This window comes from Chenopodium album, chromosome 9 (assembly GCF_948465745.1).
Source record: "Chenopodium album chromosome 9, dcCheAlbu1.1, whole genome shotgun sequence".
Lineage (NCBI taxonomy): Eukaryota > Viridiplantae > Streptophyta > Magnoliopsida > Caryophyllales > Amaranthaceae > Chenopodium > Chenopodium album.
The window spans coordinates 62,207,324-62,220,604 of record NC_137842.1 but is presented as its reverse complement, the minus strand read 5'-3'; the positions used below and the strand labels follow the sequence as shown (position 1 = coordinate 62,220,604).

Below are 13,281 nucleotides of genomic sequence, written 5' to 3'. Positions count from 1 at the left end.
ATCTACACACTTGGCATAATTTTGTGAAAATTTTCTCTCATAAGATGAACTAAACAAACGTTAAAGGAGTACTTAACTTTAAGATAGTAGATCCGATCCCTAGGCTGGCTAGCTCACCGGCCAACTCAACCGAGCCCACCACAATTCATGCTAGATTATGGCGATCGTGCCTCGCTGGTAATTTGGAACTTAGACATGGCATGACTAGCCCGTGACCGGTTTAGGGACTATAAATATCTATTACGTAGTAGTTAAGCATAATGAGATTAACAAATTGAGTTTTATGATCAACCCATCATTCACTGCATATGTAGCCAATATCATAATTTACAAAAGCGTAAGAATTATTGGATTTTTACTCAGGATAGCCCGTGGGCCACAGGCTTTGTAACGGGAGCTCAAAACTGATTCACGTTTATTTCGACATTCTTTTCCTCCACAGTACCATTATGTCCAACTAAACTAACTTCAAATCATTATCTTAAATGCAAATAAAATCTAGAACTGAGTTTATTGCCCTAGTTATCCTCTTTGTATTTTATTACTTGCTCCATTTCTCCAAGATATATATGCCGATGTAAATAGTTGATCAGTATATCTTTAATTATCAGTATGCATAAATTATAACAATTGAAAATTAATACTTTATTCATTGAGATAATTCCAAGACTATATTATTTCATTAATCACAACTATTAATCAAGTAAGTCAAATAAAATAGTGCAAAAATGCAGATGAAACAAGTAATAAAATATAGACGGAGTAGCATAAAACATTAGCTCTTTGTCGGTTTGTCCTCGTGGATCGATTCTTGCTTAGGAATAAGTTCATGATTTAATTGCATTATTTTGTTCTTGTGATCAATTTTTTTTTATACTACCTTTGTTACATATTATGTGCAACTTTTGAATATTTTATCTCACAAATAATGCCTAAAAGTTGCACATAATATATAACGGAGGTATTATTTATAAATATACTTGCACTTAAATTGTTCAACCTTCTTTGTTTTTTAACTGCATAATTTTAAAGTCTGATTTTCCAAACGTAAATGTAAATTACATTTATATATGTAAATTAAATTTAATATCATAATATAAATTGAGACGAAGCTAGAGTGCGTTCAAATCACCTGAATTTTACTTATATGATATTATCCGAACTTATCTGAACTTATTAGACTTTATTAAAACCTACCTCGAATATTAAAACTTATTTTTCCTGAATTGAAGAAAAGTAGACCAAGGCCATGTTTGGTAATTGACTTTTTAATGGTTTTTTGGTTAGCTTTTGGCTTTTTAGGTGGTCAAACAGCCAAAAAATATGTTTGGTAATTGGTTTTTTAGTCAGCGAAAAAGCTGGCTTTTAAGCCAAAATGAAAAAGCTGTTTTGTTGGCCCATAAATTATCTAATAAACAACCAACAACTAATTTACCAAACATTTTTATAAACAGCCTGCTTAAACAGCCATTTCAAAAGCCATTATAAATAGCCAAACATTTGAACTAGTCAAACAAGCTAAGTGAACCAGCCGACAGCCAACAACCATTTGCCAAACAACGCCCAAGTAATGCTAACAAAATGGCAGTCGACACTCCACTTTTCATGAAAGTCCACTTTGAAAAGTGCAGTGACAGTCCCACTTCCACTCCAACTATCAATTGACAACTTGCCAAATCCATAACCCTCATGTAACGCTATCAAACCTCCCTTCCACGTGTTAATCCTCAATTACACTACAGATCTTCCGCTCTAGATTTCGTAAGCGTCAGTCGCTCCCCCATCCCTGTTCTCAACACCATCACTCCCATTTTCTCTCTCCTCCAAATCTCATTTTTTGTCACTTATTAATCTTTCTTTTTCTTATTTTTTTTTTTTAATTTATGCTAATTTCTACTTTGCGTATAAATAACTCAAAAAAAAAAAAGTCCATAAACCTCTCAAATCTCTCACCTTTCCTTCACTCTCCCTTCACACCGACTTCTCTAGCTTTCTCACGATCCATTTTTTCCTCTTCTCGTGCTCGAGATCAAATCTTGTCGACATCACTATTCGCCGAATTAGAGGTACGACATTGTTGATTGATTGAATGTGGTTGTTTAATTTGTTGATGATCGTTTAATTTTGATGAAACTTTATGTTTCGAAGAATTTTGATTATTGTGTTTGTTTGATTTGGTTGATCAAGTGTGGATTAGAAGGAGAGAGAAAGTGTATGTAATTTTTGAATCTGAATCTAGTGAGGGTATTTTCGTCAATTTTCGGCGGAAATGCGAGGACGTCAAGCGGTTGGAGATGCTGCTTTGTCGACTTACAAACGAGTTGCATCTAAAGATGTAGATGGTAATTACACTAATGAAGGTAATTTCTTAAATTTTTAATTACATTTTAGTAAAGTTTTTTGTTTGAGAATTGTTTATATTTTGTTACAGTGTAATTAATACGAAGTAACTTTAATTAAGTTTATATGTTTGAATGTTGAATTATTAATAGTTATTCTGATTGCTTGCTAATGATTACTGGCTAGTTTAGTTACTTTTAATTCCTAATACTAAGCCAAAATATGTAGTTTGTGATCAATTTTTTATGTTATAATTTGCAATTGTATATTGCAAGTTGGTTATTTTATGAAGAAATTGATGTTATTTAACATACATTACTCTTATGATAAAGTTTATGTTTACAGTACTTCTATTAAATGATACATGTACCAATGTATGCGATGCACCAAATAATTATCTAGTGCATTTCATAAGTTTATACTCCTTCAATTTTTATTTTTAAAGTGCAACACTTTGAGTAACTTAAGTTTTAGGTGATTAGAGTTGAATTTGTTAGAATTTTGTGTAAGCGGAGTTTGTTAGAGGCTTAATTATAATAAAAAAAAAAAGAGATAATGAGTTTATAGATATTGCACCACTAAATCACGCATTGATTGGTATAGTTAATATTTCATTTAACATTTAAACTTAATATATTCACTTTCAGCTTTATATGCATCATTTTTATTCGCAATATAATTGAAGGGTAATGCTATATGTAGCCCTAAGGGCTATATATAAGCATTAAATACACTCTTTGAAATTGTATAAAATTAGGAATTTATGACAAAAACATGCGTAAATCAGTGTTATTAGTGTATATATTTTGAGAATAAAGTGCCTTCCTCTTTGGAATGTAGATATAGAGTTGTGTGACCTACTGTTATTTTTGCATCTTTTGGCTGATTGCTTTTTTTTTTGTTGCTTGTAGGTCGTCTCCAAGGTTTGGGGAAGGAAGGCGGAAATCCTCCATGGTCAAAGTCATTACCTCATATTGTCATTGCTACCATCGCATCATTTCTGTTTGGATACCACCTTGGGTATGTGTTTTTTCAAACTTGTGTGTCTGTGACAGCATATATTATACTTCCTCCGTTCTTTTTTTATTGCACCATGAGAGATTTCACGCTTGCCAATGCATTACTTTAGCTATTAATATTTCAATTATACTTTTGTAAAAATTATAAAAATTTGATAATTGAAAGTAGATTTTGAGACGAATCTAACTAGATCTCACATGACTGTGTTTTTCCTAATGGATAAATCACAAATGATGGTCAAAGAAGAATAAGTGAATAGTGTAAAAGTCCTAATGGTGCAATAAAATAAAAACGGAGGAGGTAACTTTTTTTTTTTTTTATTTTTTATAATTTTTTATTTGGGGGTGGGGGAGAGTTTATCATATATATATAGGCTGTGAATGTTTGGGGAAATCTCTAACGAGTAAGACCTATTCATCTGATAGATGTTTGAATTGAACACAACCATATTAGATAACTAGGAAAGGGTTTGGTGCATCAAATCAAACTCTTTTAACACTTGCTATGAGTATATGGCCTAGTTTACCTCATTAAATGTCTTCACCTCAGGACATTTTTACTGAGATGAAGCTGTCGTGATTGTTGTGCTGAAAGCCTGAAACTTGAGGTTCCATCAAGAAATATTGTGAGAAGAACTTTTTATATTTCCGTTTTAAAATGTTTTTCCAATAGTAGTTATCATTAATCTGGATCAAGTTCAAAGTCAGCAAGCCGAATGGAATTACGTTTTTTAGTAAAAGATTTTCCAATTTGATTGAACAAAAAATTAAAATTTTCAAAATTTGGACTTTGGTAGTTGCATCTTAATCCAATTATCAATAAACCTTTTTTTAATGATAATTGTTCTACCTTTTTTTCCCCCTATTAATCTAAATCCAATTCTCCATATACTTAATTTTAATAGCAAAGGGATCCATATTGTCTATGTCTACAACTTGTCACCATTTGATTTCTTTAAAACACAATTTTTTTCTGAATTTTTTTTCCCAACATTGTTATATTCAATTTGGACTCGAATTTGAAATTCAAGATGTTTTGTTTTCGGGTTAGGATTGGAGTGAACCCCAATTCAATTGGGTAATCTGTTTTCTTGTTCTAGGAATCATAAGAGTTAAGTGCATTGTTTTAGTTATTTTGATTTGTAAATTCTTAGTATGCGTTCTTAAAATGTTAAGGTGTTAAATATTTGGACATGGCCTATCGAATATACTACATATATTATCAAAGTCTAGCTTCTTTAAAAGGATGAAACATGAAAGAGTATGATGAGGGGGTTTATTGGTAGATTTATGGGTTGATGACTGAGTGCATTCAAATAAATTCTGATAATAATGAAATATAATGTGCTTCTTGTGTTACTGAAACTTATATCTTTATTTGTTTGTTTGTTGTCATATGCAGAGTAGTGAATGATACACTAGAAAGTATTTCCATTGATCTTGGCTTCAGTGGCAATACCTTAGCTGAAGGTAATCATATATTCTTGGCACGATTTTTATTTTTTATTTTTATTTTAAATTTTCTTAGAACTACCTTTCTTATACAGCTTGGTTAATCTTGTATCTCTAGGTAGTTGAGGAACAATGTTTTTTATTGCTGATATTGGAGTCATGGCAGCATACATTATATAAACTTTCTGAAAGATTTGTGTAAAATTTACTGACACTTTATGATTATTTCTTGTAGGTTTGGTTGTAAGTATGTCATTGGGTGGTGCATTTCTTGGATCTTTATTCAGTGGATCAATAGCTGATTATTTTGGCCGAAGGAGGTCCTTCCAATTGTGTGCATTGCCTCTGATGGTTGGGGCCTCAATGAGGTCAGTGCGATTGATGAGATGCTATACTCCAGCTTTTCTTGTCTTTGACTAACTTTAGTGCTGATGCTTATTTCTCTGCTTGAATAGGGCTCCATTATTATTATTATAGGTTTTCTCGTCTTTGACTTACTTTAGGGCTAATTTGGATGCATCTATTATCAATTTTTGAGCATTACTGGTTTCTTGTTTCTTGCTCTCGTTGGGATGGTTTGGGGAGAAAACATTAGATTAAATATGCATGTTACCAAATCAATTAGCTTTTTTAGGATTAGCCTTTTTTTTTTTTACTAACACAGTTGTTAAGCTGTATCATTGTTTGACATCTCATATATAACCTTATCCTCAATTGTGCAGTGCAATGACAAGCAGCTTGCCCGGCATGCTTACTGGAAGGTTTCTTGTTGGAATTGGCATGGGACTTGGCCCAGCTGTTGCAGCTCTATATGTGGCTGAGGTGCATTAGATGTTTCACTTTAGCAAGTCTATGGGTCCATTATTTTCCAACAGTTTGAATCATGTTTTGTAAATTGCAGGTTTCACCAACATATGTTAGGGGTACGTTTGGAAGTTTCACCCAAATTGCCACATGCTTGGGACTTATGGGGTCCTTTTTTATTGGCATTCCTGCCAAGGATACTAAGGATTGGTAAGAAGAGCTTAAGAGTTTTGAGTCATGCTCATATGAGTTTTCAGTTTCTCTGCACTGCTAGTTTTGGACAAAACAGTACATATTTAAAGTCTGCTTTTGTTGTCAGGTGGCGTGTTTGTTTCTGGGTATCTGTGATTCCTGCTGCAGTACTTGCTCTATCAATGGAACTTTGTGCAGAGAGTCCTCACTGGCTCTTCAAGGTTTTGCTTCCTCATGACCTCTGACTTTTCAAGATTTTACTTTTTCCTAACTCCCTTTCCTCCTAATTTGGGTCATGCTTTGAATTAGAATGCCTTATATGGCTTTGATTTCTTTTATTTTTTGCAACGTTTTTTATTTTTAATATTTTTTTTAAAGATGATATTGGCTGTTGCATGCTTCAAGGTAGAATACTTCAATACTGGTTCAATCACCATCGTTAAAAAAAGCCTTTTGAGTTTTGACAGTATGTGGTATTGGGAGTAAGATGCAGCTTCTTGAAAGAAATAATTCAAGTAGATACTTGTATAACTCAAATACTAAAAATGCTTTCATTTATGTTCGAGTGTGGTGTGCAATTAAAAATCCAATTTGAACTAGCAACTTATGTCACATATTATTTACGCTTCATACATCACACTGACTTTTTGTTTGTCATTCCTTCATTCTGATTATGAGGCTGAAATTCCTTTAGCTTTATATCAACAACCATATTTGTGTTTTTGATTCACTGTAATGATGTTACCTGTAAAGTTTCTTTGTAGTGTGGTTTGATGTTCACACTCAACCTGTGGGACTTTCCCTTATGAATTCAATATTTTGTTGGTGTGACACAGAAAGGAAGGAGTGCTGAAGCTGAATCTGAGTTTGAGAGGCTATTGGGAGGTTTGCATGTTAAGAGTGCGATAGCTGAGTTGTCAAAGTCAGATAGAGGGGAAGAGGCTGATACGGTCAAATTCTCAGAACTATTTTATGGTCGACATCATAGGAGTAAGGCTTTTTATTTGGTTTTGACAGTTGTAGACTTGTAGTTGACCTTTGTATTAAATCACTTTTTTACAGAAATTTGCTATAAGCTGATGCAGTCAATATTTCACTTGTTCCAAATTTCATATTTTCCTTCATTTTGCAGTTGTTTTCATTGGGTCTGTCCTATTTGCTTTACAGCAGCTGTCTGGTATCAACGCTGTGTTCTATTTCTCATCTTCTGTTTTTAAGAGTGCTGGAGTTCCACCAGATACAGCAAACATGTTTGTGGCAGTTGTAAATTTATCAGGTAGACACTGCTCTCATTGCTAGTTTCACCTTTCATCTGCCATAAACATTCTGAATTTTTTTTAGTTTATATGGGAGTGGAGGGTTGGGCTATCTAAGAAATAATAATATTTTAATCTGGATTCCCAGATACACATGCAAACTCATGTGATTGGTTATTTATCAACATTTTACTGACATATTTAAAATTATGCTGTAGGATCATGCACTGCAACAATACTAATGGATAAACTAGGAAGGAAGCTGCTGCTTCTTGGTAGCTTTTTGGGCATGGTAAGCCGATGTATTAACAGGCAAATGGATTGCATTGATGTGAAAATTGTAGTAATATGCCAAGCTAGTAAATTCTGCTACCTCATTGCAACATCTTAATGAAAGAATTTGCCTTCAAGCCTGAACATCACTTTAACTCTTTAAGCATAAGACCCTTGTTTCAAAAAAAATGTGTTTAAAATCAGGAAGTTCAGATATTTTTGTTTTGCTTGACTAATATTTCTGGTTGTTCGCATTTTTGCTTCCATCACCAGGAATGAGGTGAATTACTAAAATATGTGCTTTTTGTTGCTATCACTAAAATATCTATTGATGATTTCTTGATTAGTTTGGGTGTTTGGGTTTTTGCCAACTGCTGAAGTGCTTGTTCTATTTAAATCTGACCTTGACCAACCTTTGTCTATTTATGTTCAGGCCGTGTCATTGTTTCTTCAAGTAATTGCTGCAAGCTCCTTTGTATCACGTGAGACATCAGTGTACCTGTCTGTTGGAGGCGTGCTGCTGTAAGTTTCCAGTACTTTACCTTAAATTAATTTAGTAATTATGTAGGAGGCTCCGTTAGGTTAGAATGTAAAAAATAGAGGACGGGGTTGGATAAGGCAACATGATTCAAGAATTTTCTAAGTCGGAAGATCTTTCTTCCCTAGTTATATGACTTTCATCCCTGGAATTCGCTCAGCAGTCCAAATCCTCTGAAACTCTGAAAGTTCATAGCCAGATAAATCCAACTTTTTCTTCGAGTTTAAAGTATGAAATTCCTATTTTATTAGCCATCCTAGGGTTTTGGAGAGAAAAACTGTCTCAAAATGCCCTTTTCCTTTATTTTTTATGGAAAAGTTTGAGGATCATGCAAGCAGGCTTGATATATGGTGCTTAAATTTTCTTTTCCAATCATTCTGGTTGATGATGAATACTGATAAACCATAAATTGTTTATGCACCATGGGGACCATGCTTCAAAAAGAATTTACTGTTCAAAGTAAAAGAATAAATCAAAGAACGTAAATCATCATACAATATATAATAAAGAACATACAGTAAAAAGAACATATTTAAGTATGTGGTTGTTACTATTTTCAGTATTTTAAATTTTAACTTTCAATGTAATGACTATTTACCTTCAGATGGTTGATTTGTTGAACAGTAAATAGTCAAACATGTGAAAATTTAACTAGGTCACTTTTTTTTAAAATGTAATTCATACAATATCACATCACATCTATTATTTTATGAAGTTCTTGGGGCATCAGGAAAACTGATCACCACTTACCACTACCCAAACCTAAGGCCACTTAGCACTTAGATTCAATTTGTTTAGAATGACTAGCATGTCACTAAGAGTCTAAGAGAAGTAAAGATCTATTGAAATTTATTTTGAGGGATTTAAAGGTCTAGAAATTTGTAAGAGAAATCTCACTTTTCATAAATCAACTGACTGCTTATATATTAGTAAATGAGAGACATATCAGTAAATGAGAGAACTCCCCTTTTTATAGTGCTAGACTGCGCATTCCTTAAACAAGTAGAATACAGGAGATCTTCTACTCTTACTCCTAGGACAAGAATACTACCAAAAATGGGGAACAGGTTATGTAAATAGACTCCTAATATACCTTCCTAAGTTGAGTTTAATTTAAGTGAAAAATCTTTTGCTTTCTTGCTTGAACGCCTAAACTTTTTTAATCATTCTGATTTTGTAAACTGTTTAATTATCTAGAATGGTTCATCCTAAGTTGTACAATCATAATACTCCGTCTCACATTAAAAAAAAAAACCCCATTTCTCTCTTATTGTTTGTCCCACAAAAAGCTTCCCAATACTCTTTTGACTTTAGTCTACATAATACTACGTATGATTATATCTTTTTCTTTGATCATCTTTGTAAATTGATTTTCTCTCTACTTTCTTATAGCATTATGTACCCCACTTTCTCACTTCAATTGATAAACAGTAAACAATGCTCACTATTATATTTGATTCACGTATAATATACAAAACTCCACCACCAACGCCCTCCTAAGACTACATGCCCAAGACAAATGGGAATTTTTAGTGGGATGGAGGGAAGTTTTTTGTTTTGTTTTGTTTTTTTTCTGTTTTTTTTTTTTGTTTTTTGTTTTTTTTTAAAAAAATAATAATATTATTATTATTATTATAATTACAAATTGCTAATGTTGCCTTTAAAATAACAAAAGAATGCTCTCTAAAAGAAACCAGCGTGATACATCTATGAAAATCAAATTATTCTCTGAGAATTGAGAAGTGCAATTTGGATTTGGTCTTATGTATGTATAGTTTATGGACCACCACAACTGTTATTTTGTTCATTTGCTTGTCCAAAAGAAATTTCAAAGACAAAAATTCTTGCTCTATCAAGCAAATAGGAATTACCTTATCTATGATAAATATTTTTAGGCTAAGCAGCATCTAATAGAATGAATTTCACCTATACATAAAGTGGAAGTTAGGTAGAAGACAAACTAATGGTTTGATTGGATAACTTTTTATACGTGCTTTGCATTTTGTTATGTTTCCACTTACAGGGCCATCGACCTTGTACACCCTTGCTGTAATTACATTGTTAAACATCAATAAACTAGTGACTTAGATGGTATGCTTAAGAAAAGGATGATAGTCCGTCTCTTGTTTCTATGGGGTTGTGGCCCAAATCCCTCAGTTATCTTGCTCATTGAAAGGGGCCAGCCTGTTGTTTCAGAAGAATATAAAGAACTGGTGATTTGTACCATGTGTTGAATTGTTGGATCTAGTAGTTATATTATAAAGGCACTTCAAACTTACCCTTCTAAAAGAGGGATGATCCGAACTCCATTTTTGCAATGGGGCAAAATTAATAAGAAGAATCTTACTTCTTGGATACTCAACAATTTCATGGACCCAATAAAATGCTGTTCAAATAGCAGAAAATCTCTCCAAAAAATATATAATAGAATGTTGATGTGCCTGAAGTTTGTTGTCCAATTACCTGGTTTTCATTTTGCTTTAACTATTTTTTCAGGGTTGTTCTAACTTTTTCTCTTGGAGCTGGTCCTGTCCCTAGTCTTCTCTTGTCAGAAATGTTTCCAAATCGAATAAGAGCAAAAGCCATGGCTTTTTGCATGGCTGTTCATTGGGTAATGTGCTTTATATTGTGTCTCCAATCTTTTAGACTACTAGTACTACCTTTAATTTGCTTGCTTTCTAATCTCTTGTTCTGTTTTCTTCTTGGCAATTAACTTCTTTATGTACGCGTAGTTGTGTTTGAAGAATTTTAAGTATGTGGCCGTATGTGTCCTGTCATTCCTGTGCATAATCAAATAAAGATCATTGCTAAGATCAGATTCATGCTCATGACTGGATAAAATCATGTAGTTTAATGGCCTAGTCATCTGCCATTAATCATTATGCTAATGTTTAATGTAGCTCATTTGTTATATGTTTTCCTCAGATTTGGTTAGCAAGGATGTAACCTTTTCGCTAATTAACATTTATATTCATCTGCAGGGGGTAAATTTCTTTGTTGGCCTTCTGTTTTTGCGATTACTTGAGCAACTTGGGCCAAAGCTCTTGTACACATTCTTTGCAACCTGCTGTTTGATAGGATTTGCTTATGTCAAGAAGAATGTTTTGGAAACCAAGGGAAAATCACTTCAGGAAATTGAGCTTGCACTTCTTCCAGTTTAATGAAGGTGTGACTGGTGAGAAGTCCTTATATATGTCTTTGTTCCATTTAGACTTTAAATCCATCATTATTGCATCTTTTTTTCAAATTGTTGCCTCTAGAGGTGGCAGTAGATTACCGTCTCACCAAACCATCGTTTGTCTGAAATGTGGCTGGCTGACCTTTGCTTTCTCATATTGGCAGATTTTTTTTTGTTTCTTCATGCAACGCGTGGAAGTGCTGCTACCAATTTATGACGTGAGAATCGCACAAGGTGAAGTCTGTACTGCTACATTATCTTCATTCATTGAAGAACCAATTTTGGCGTGTATAATGCAGTGCCCAACAGCGTGTTATATCAAGCGTTGGCATTCGTGATTAGGTGCTTGTGAAAGTCAATTCTGGTATATATCATAAGAGCCTCTCTGCCCACTTATATTGTTCGATCGAATTTATGTGTATTATTAGTGATCTAGGGATAGGAAACTAGGTTATCATTGTTATTGTGTTAAACTTTTCCTTTCTTCCACCATTATTTTTTATACTAGGGGAGTATGATTTTAGGGTGAAAGAAAATCTCATTTATTAAATTTTGTGAATGAAACATTCGGCACTAGAAACTGGGAGTTGTATGTCATTTGAGGCACATATTTATACTGGGTATAAAAATAATTTTAATTCTTGAGGTATACACTTGTGAATTTAAAACTTTCTGGATACAGGAAGATCACCAAGATAACTAGTTTTTGTTACAATGTAAAGAAAATGTAGGTTTCTGTTTTATTGAAATCAATTTTAGGGATTCTCAAAGTTTTAACATATAGATTGAGAACTTCAGTGCTTGCAGATGGCAGTTCGACCAACTTTTCTGAAGCATTCTATTAGTTAAAGCTTGTACTCTGTATCTTATAGCAGTTCATGCTTACATTATTCCATCAGTACGTTCTGTTTATACGCCCTTAATTTGTGTGAAGTTTATCTTGACTGGAATATTGTGTACATTTAGAATTCTAGTTTTTTACTCCGTAGTTAATTGCTTTGTGTTTTTTTTTGTGTCCGATATTATAATTGTCGCATTGATGGTAAATACAACTATTAATTTAGCAACATGATAACTATCCGGAGGTAGGAAGTTCTTCCTTTCTTGGTCTAGCTCTATATATATAGGCCCAAATCAAGCATTTCATTGAATTTCATGTCGGCATTGGTAATTTTTCACCTCGTGTAATGGGTAATACGGAGTAACTAATAAGCATTGAGATGGATTGGCATTAACGATCCTAAAAACATTTACTCCCTCCGTCCCTAAATTACATTTCTATTTCTAGCATTTATTCCTCACATAATAGAGGAAAACAGGAATGTAATTTAGGGACGGAGGGAGTACTTCATATTCAAAATTAATTGTCACGTCTGTGAAAATGTGAAACAAATTCTCTGTTTTATAAAATCCTTCTTTCACTACTTTGTCTACTTATTTGGAGACCAGAGTAAAGTGAGCATATACTTAATAAGAAGCTGGTCGATTGAGATCAGTGCCTCAGTGGTTATATTCCACTGGTGCCAAAACTAAGCATACGTGAGAGATTAATACTAATGATGCATCATATAACCTATTTCAATTAATACTAGAGATTAATACCAATGATGCATCATATAACTTATTTTCACCAGTGAAGTAAGGGATTTTTCTATCTGGCTGGCCACATTGTGTAACCGAGGTTACTCGAGTTACTCGGTTAAAGGTTACTCTAGTTACTCCTGACGGAGTAACCTCTCAAATCTCAAGTAACCCTTGACCTAGTAACCCCTAATGAACCCCTCAAGTAACCCCTCACCGAGTAACTCTTGACCAAACCGCTCAAGTAAACCCCTGACCAATTGACCATACCCCTCAAGTAAATCTTGACCGAGTAATTCGACTTGAATGAGTAACTCGAGTAACTTCTGTTGAGTAACTCGAATAACCCTAACCACATGGTGTCACCAGTCACATATAAAAATTTGTGAGTGTAGTTTCCTGCAACAGAATTGAGCATTGTAAATTTCAGAGAGGTAAGGGATATCAAAGTCTGGGAATCGCTTTCTCAGTTACACAATGATATTCTAAGAATGCGTCCATGATGCTCAACAACGTATGTCCACGAGTGAAGTCGACCTGTTGGTCAATCTTCGGAAATGGGTGGCAGTCCTTGGGACATACAGGGTATAGTACTTTGTTAAGGTTAGTTAAGTAGCATTCTTAATTGAAGCTTGATGATCGTGAAGC

General features: G+C 33.7%; 1 protein-coding gene across 4 annotated transcripts; it reads left to right on the top strand.

Moving 5' to 3' along the window:
• Positions 1 to 1,757: 1,757 nt before the first annotated feature.
• On the top strand, positions 1,758 to 11,701 carry LOC145560070 (putative plastidic glucose transporter 3). 4 transcript variants are annotated; one of them, XM_081621328.1, is made up of 15 exons: positions 1,758 to 2,066; positions 2,240 to 2,360; positions 3,252 to 3,360; positions 4,762 to 4,829; positions 5,047 to 5,179; positions 5,534 to 5,633; positions 5,713 to 5,825; positions 5,935 to 6,028; positions 6,644 to 6,797; positions 6,940 to 7,083; positions 7,282 to 7,355; positions 7,770 to 7,858; positions 10,371 to 10,485; positions 10,856 to 11,049; positions 11,217 to 11,701. In XM_081621328.1, exons 2-14 carry the CDS (start codon positions 2,270 to 2,272, stop codon positions 11,033 to 11,035), a joined length of 1,464 nt encoding a protein of 487 aa, XP_081477454.1. In that variant the 5' UTR covers positions 1,758 to 2,066; positions 2,240 to 2,269; the 3' UTR covers positions 11,036 to 11,049; positions 11,217 to 11,701. The 4 variants fall into 4 exon arrangements, with proteins under 4 accessions (XP_081477454.1, XP_081477453.1, XP_081477452.1 ...); XM_081621327.1 differs by having other exon boundaries at positions 2,198 to 2,360; XM_081621326.1 differs by having other exon boundaries at positions 2,188 to 2,360; positions 10,856 to 11,040.
• Positions 11,702 to 13,281: the final 1,580 nt, after the last annotated feature.